This window comes from Vicia villosa, linkage group LG1, assembly GCF_029867415.1.
Source record: "Vicia villosa cultivar HV-30 ecotype Madison, WI linkage group LG1, Vvil1.0, whole genome shotgun sequence".
Classification (NCBI taxonomy): domain Eukaryota; kingdom Viridiplantae; phylum Streptophyta; class Magnoliopsida; order Fabales; family Fabaceae; genus Vicia; species Vicia villosa.
Window position 1 is genome coordinate 226,142,309 of NC_081180.1, and position 3,295 is coordinate 226,145,603.

A 3,295-nucleotide genomic window follows, 5' to 3' on the forward strand; every position below is an offset into this window, starting at 1 on the left:
CATTGATATCCATGCCTAACACCCCTTTGCCTTCAACAGCCCTGAGACGTTCCTCAATCAGACGATACCTTTCAACTTCATCATGTGCACCATCAGCACTATGCCTTGATACCTGATCAAAGTTCTCAACATTAAAATCCAAATTACCACGGTTCTAATTATCTCTCCTTCCCAACAGACGAGACGGAGGTGGAGGTGGAAACCCGTGATGCTGATTGAAAGGATTATAGTGCCCTCCCACGTGATCAAACTCATTCGGATCATGATGATCGTCAATCCTGCCAGACACATCGTCAAACAGCCCTCGATGTCCTTCATTCTCATTCCTTCTGGAGTTCTCGACAAGAACTCGCAAGTCGTCCTGCCCCTTGGTCACATTAGTCAATGCTTCCATAAACTGCGCCATCTGCGCATTCATCTGCTCCGTCAATTGAGCTCTCATCTCATCCATTTGCTCCTGAATCTGTTCCATCTGCCTTCTCTGATTGCTCCTGGTCGGATACGGGTGATTAGCCGTCTTAGAACTCCTTCTGATAACAAAACAGCAAGACATAAGATATAAGACCTGCAAGACCTGCAAATATATGACATGTATGATATATGAATGATATGCATGAAATGTTTGTCAATTTTCAGGTATCCAAGAGTTCATCCCACTTTCAGATAGGACAGAGAAACCCTGATACCGAATATATTTGAACAACAATCCACACACAAGAATAATTCAGCAAACTGAGCATACTTCATTCCAATATAACTGAGAATTTGAGTTCATACAACAAAACACATAACCGTGTCACAATATGCTCATACAAAAGAAATCCAGAATATCAAAATACAACCCCATCCAACAATCCTGGACATGGGCGACAAATATCAAGCATAAACATCAAATCAACCATCATGGATCAAACAAATCCACTCCACAGCGACACTAGGACCGCCTGGTAACATAATGAGCTCCTCCATCTCCTCTCCGCTGGGCTCGGAGTCTTCTTAGTTCTTCTTCAAGTCGAGCAGTCTTAGCCTTCTCTTCTGCTAGCTGTTTATCTGAATCCCGCTTCTGCTTCTTGAGACTACTCTCTGATCTCTGTAACTGTAGACACTCTTGCTGCTTATGATACAAATCTTCCTCTAGCAACTCATAGGGACACCTCCGGGTACTGGCTTGACTTGAACTTGCGCCTTCGACTTGCTTGAGTTGGTGCATCAACCTCATCTTTGCCTCCCTCTCTTCCAAGAATTTGAAATTGGTCTCTTGCTCTCTTTCATGCAACCTGTAGTTAGTAGCCAAAGCATTCTTGTAAAGCTCTGTCGGCATAAATTCGGATAGAATCAAAGGAGGTTGCTTTTGAAGTGGTGCAACTCTATCATATGGCAACAACAAACTTCCGACTCGCTTTTCAATCCACTTAACATACGGTGTCAGAGTAAGCGATTCTTTCTTTCCTAAATGGGCTCCATAATGCTTACGGATCTTCTTCCAAGCCACAATTATCCTCTCCAATTTCTCTGGATCCGACCCCTTCTCAAAATAGACCGTCTCCGCTATCAAATGATCCGCCGGCTTGTCCTTCAAAGTATACCCCAATTGACGCAAGGATACCACGGGATTGTAATTGATGCAACCTCTAGTACCAACCAAGGAACATTGTCGAACTCACCGCACCCAACTATCACCTCGGAAACATTAATTCGGTACCTTTTCCACTGAATATCATAAGAAGTAAGTGACATAACCCTGTGTGTCCACTTGAGCGTATCTCTTGTCTTCACAAAAGGTCCTTTGCTGGGCAACAAAGAGAGGAACCAGATGAACAACAGCTGAAGGCAACAAGTGATGGCACCACCACTTTTCTCATATCGGGAATGAACGGCATAATAAGTATTGGCCAACAATGTAGGAATAGGATTCTTTCCCATGAAGATGTGCACTGCGGCCGAGCCTACAAAATTAGGAACACTTGGGAACATCACAATCCCATAAATGGCTACAGCAAGCAAGGCATTATACGCATTCCAATTCTTTTTCTCAAATTCTTCTTTAGCTTTTCTCACTAAGAACTTTAAAGAGAACCCCGAGACACCTCCATTCGACTTCCAATTATCAGATACTTCTTTTATGCTCAAATAAAGAGCAGCCGCAATCAACTTGAAATTCACCTCTTTAGGAATGTCGATGAATGGCACTTCGTTTTTTTACCTTGAGATTAAGAATGATAGAGTACTCTTCCAATATCGGAGCCAACTGGTAATCCTGGAACGTGAAACACCTCATTTCAGGATCATAAAATTGCATCAAAGTTTGCAAAGCAGGAGTATCAACCACGGTTTCCAACAAAGTCAAGATATTCCCATAATTGTCCGTGAAACTCTTCAAGCAAAAAGCGGTCATTAACGAACTCAAACCCTCTAATGCGGTCAACGGCTCTCGGAAGAAGCTGTAGGTATGCGTATGTCTCTTTGCTTCCTTGACGGTATCAATGGGAGTGTCCATCTTTAGCTCGAGTGAACTCCTGAATGTCCCTGAAAAACATGACATGCAAATGCTTGTTATACATATCTTTTTTTTGCGTTTCTTTTGGAAATAAATATGCTATGATGCAAAGTGGTGGGACTTGTTGCCGCCCACCAGGCATTCTGGACTGCCGATAACGCACATAGTACAGAGCCAAAGGTTCGGCCCCCAAATGGTATACCACACGGAACACGGAATGTCAATCCACGGAACCAAAGCCCATAGTCAATAACACACTGGAATAGAACACAGATTACCACTCGAACAAGAACCATAGTACCCCACGAACAAGGACCATAGTACACTCGAACGAGAACAGCGGTAACCCACGAACAAGAACAGCGGTAACCCACGAACGAGAACAGCGGTAACCCACGAACGAGAACAGCGGTCACCAACATTGTACCTGTTAAATGATCATTGATTCCCGCCCCACTCACGGGTAAAATCTAGGCCAAGGTAAGGTCATGAAACGCAGTATACGGTCCGCCCGAAGGTAAGCATCATCACAGCGTGGATGCGGGTGACGATAATACCTCCGTTTGAAACCACTACTCTGCTCGCGGTCACATAATCCATCCCGAGACGTACACCTCGAGACAAACCATGCTCCCACTCTATCCTAGGGTTCCTATGGTTCACATATAGCCTGGGTATTGGGCCTTTTACCTCTTGTAACACCCACCCAACAGACAGAGATCCAACCAGTCTAGAATATGATGCAGAAAAGTAAAAGCGCACATAGAATGCAATGCAAACAGGTAAATATGCAAAGCA

The 3,295-nt window shown here is 44.0% G+C and overlaps 1 protein-coding gene across 1 annotated transcript; it reads right to left on the reverse strand.

The window, feature by feature from the left end:
- Nucleotides 1-934: 934 nt before the first annotated feature.
- On the reverse strand, nt 935-2,497 carry LOC131596048 (uncharacterized). Its single transcript, XM_058868606.1, has 3 exons — nt 2,204-2,497; nt 1,681-2,097; nt 935-1,573 (listed from the first exon to the last, which is right to left on the reverse strand). The coding sequence occupies exons 1-3, from the start codon at nt 2,495-2,497 to the stop codon at nt 935-937; spliced, it is 1,350 nt and encodes a 449-aa protein (XP_058724589.1).
- Between the last annotated feature and the right edge of the window lie 798 nt (nt 2,498-3,295).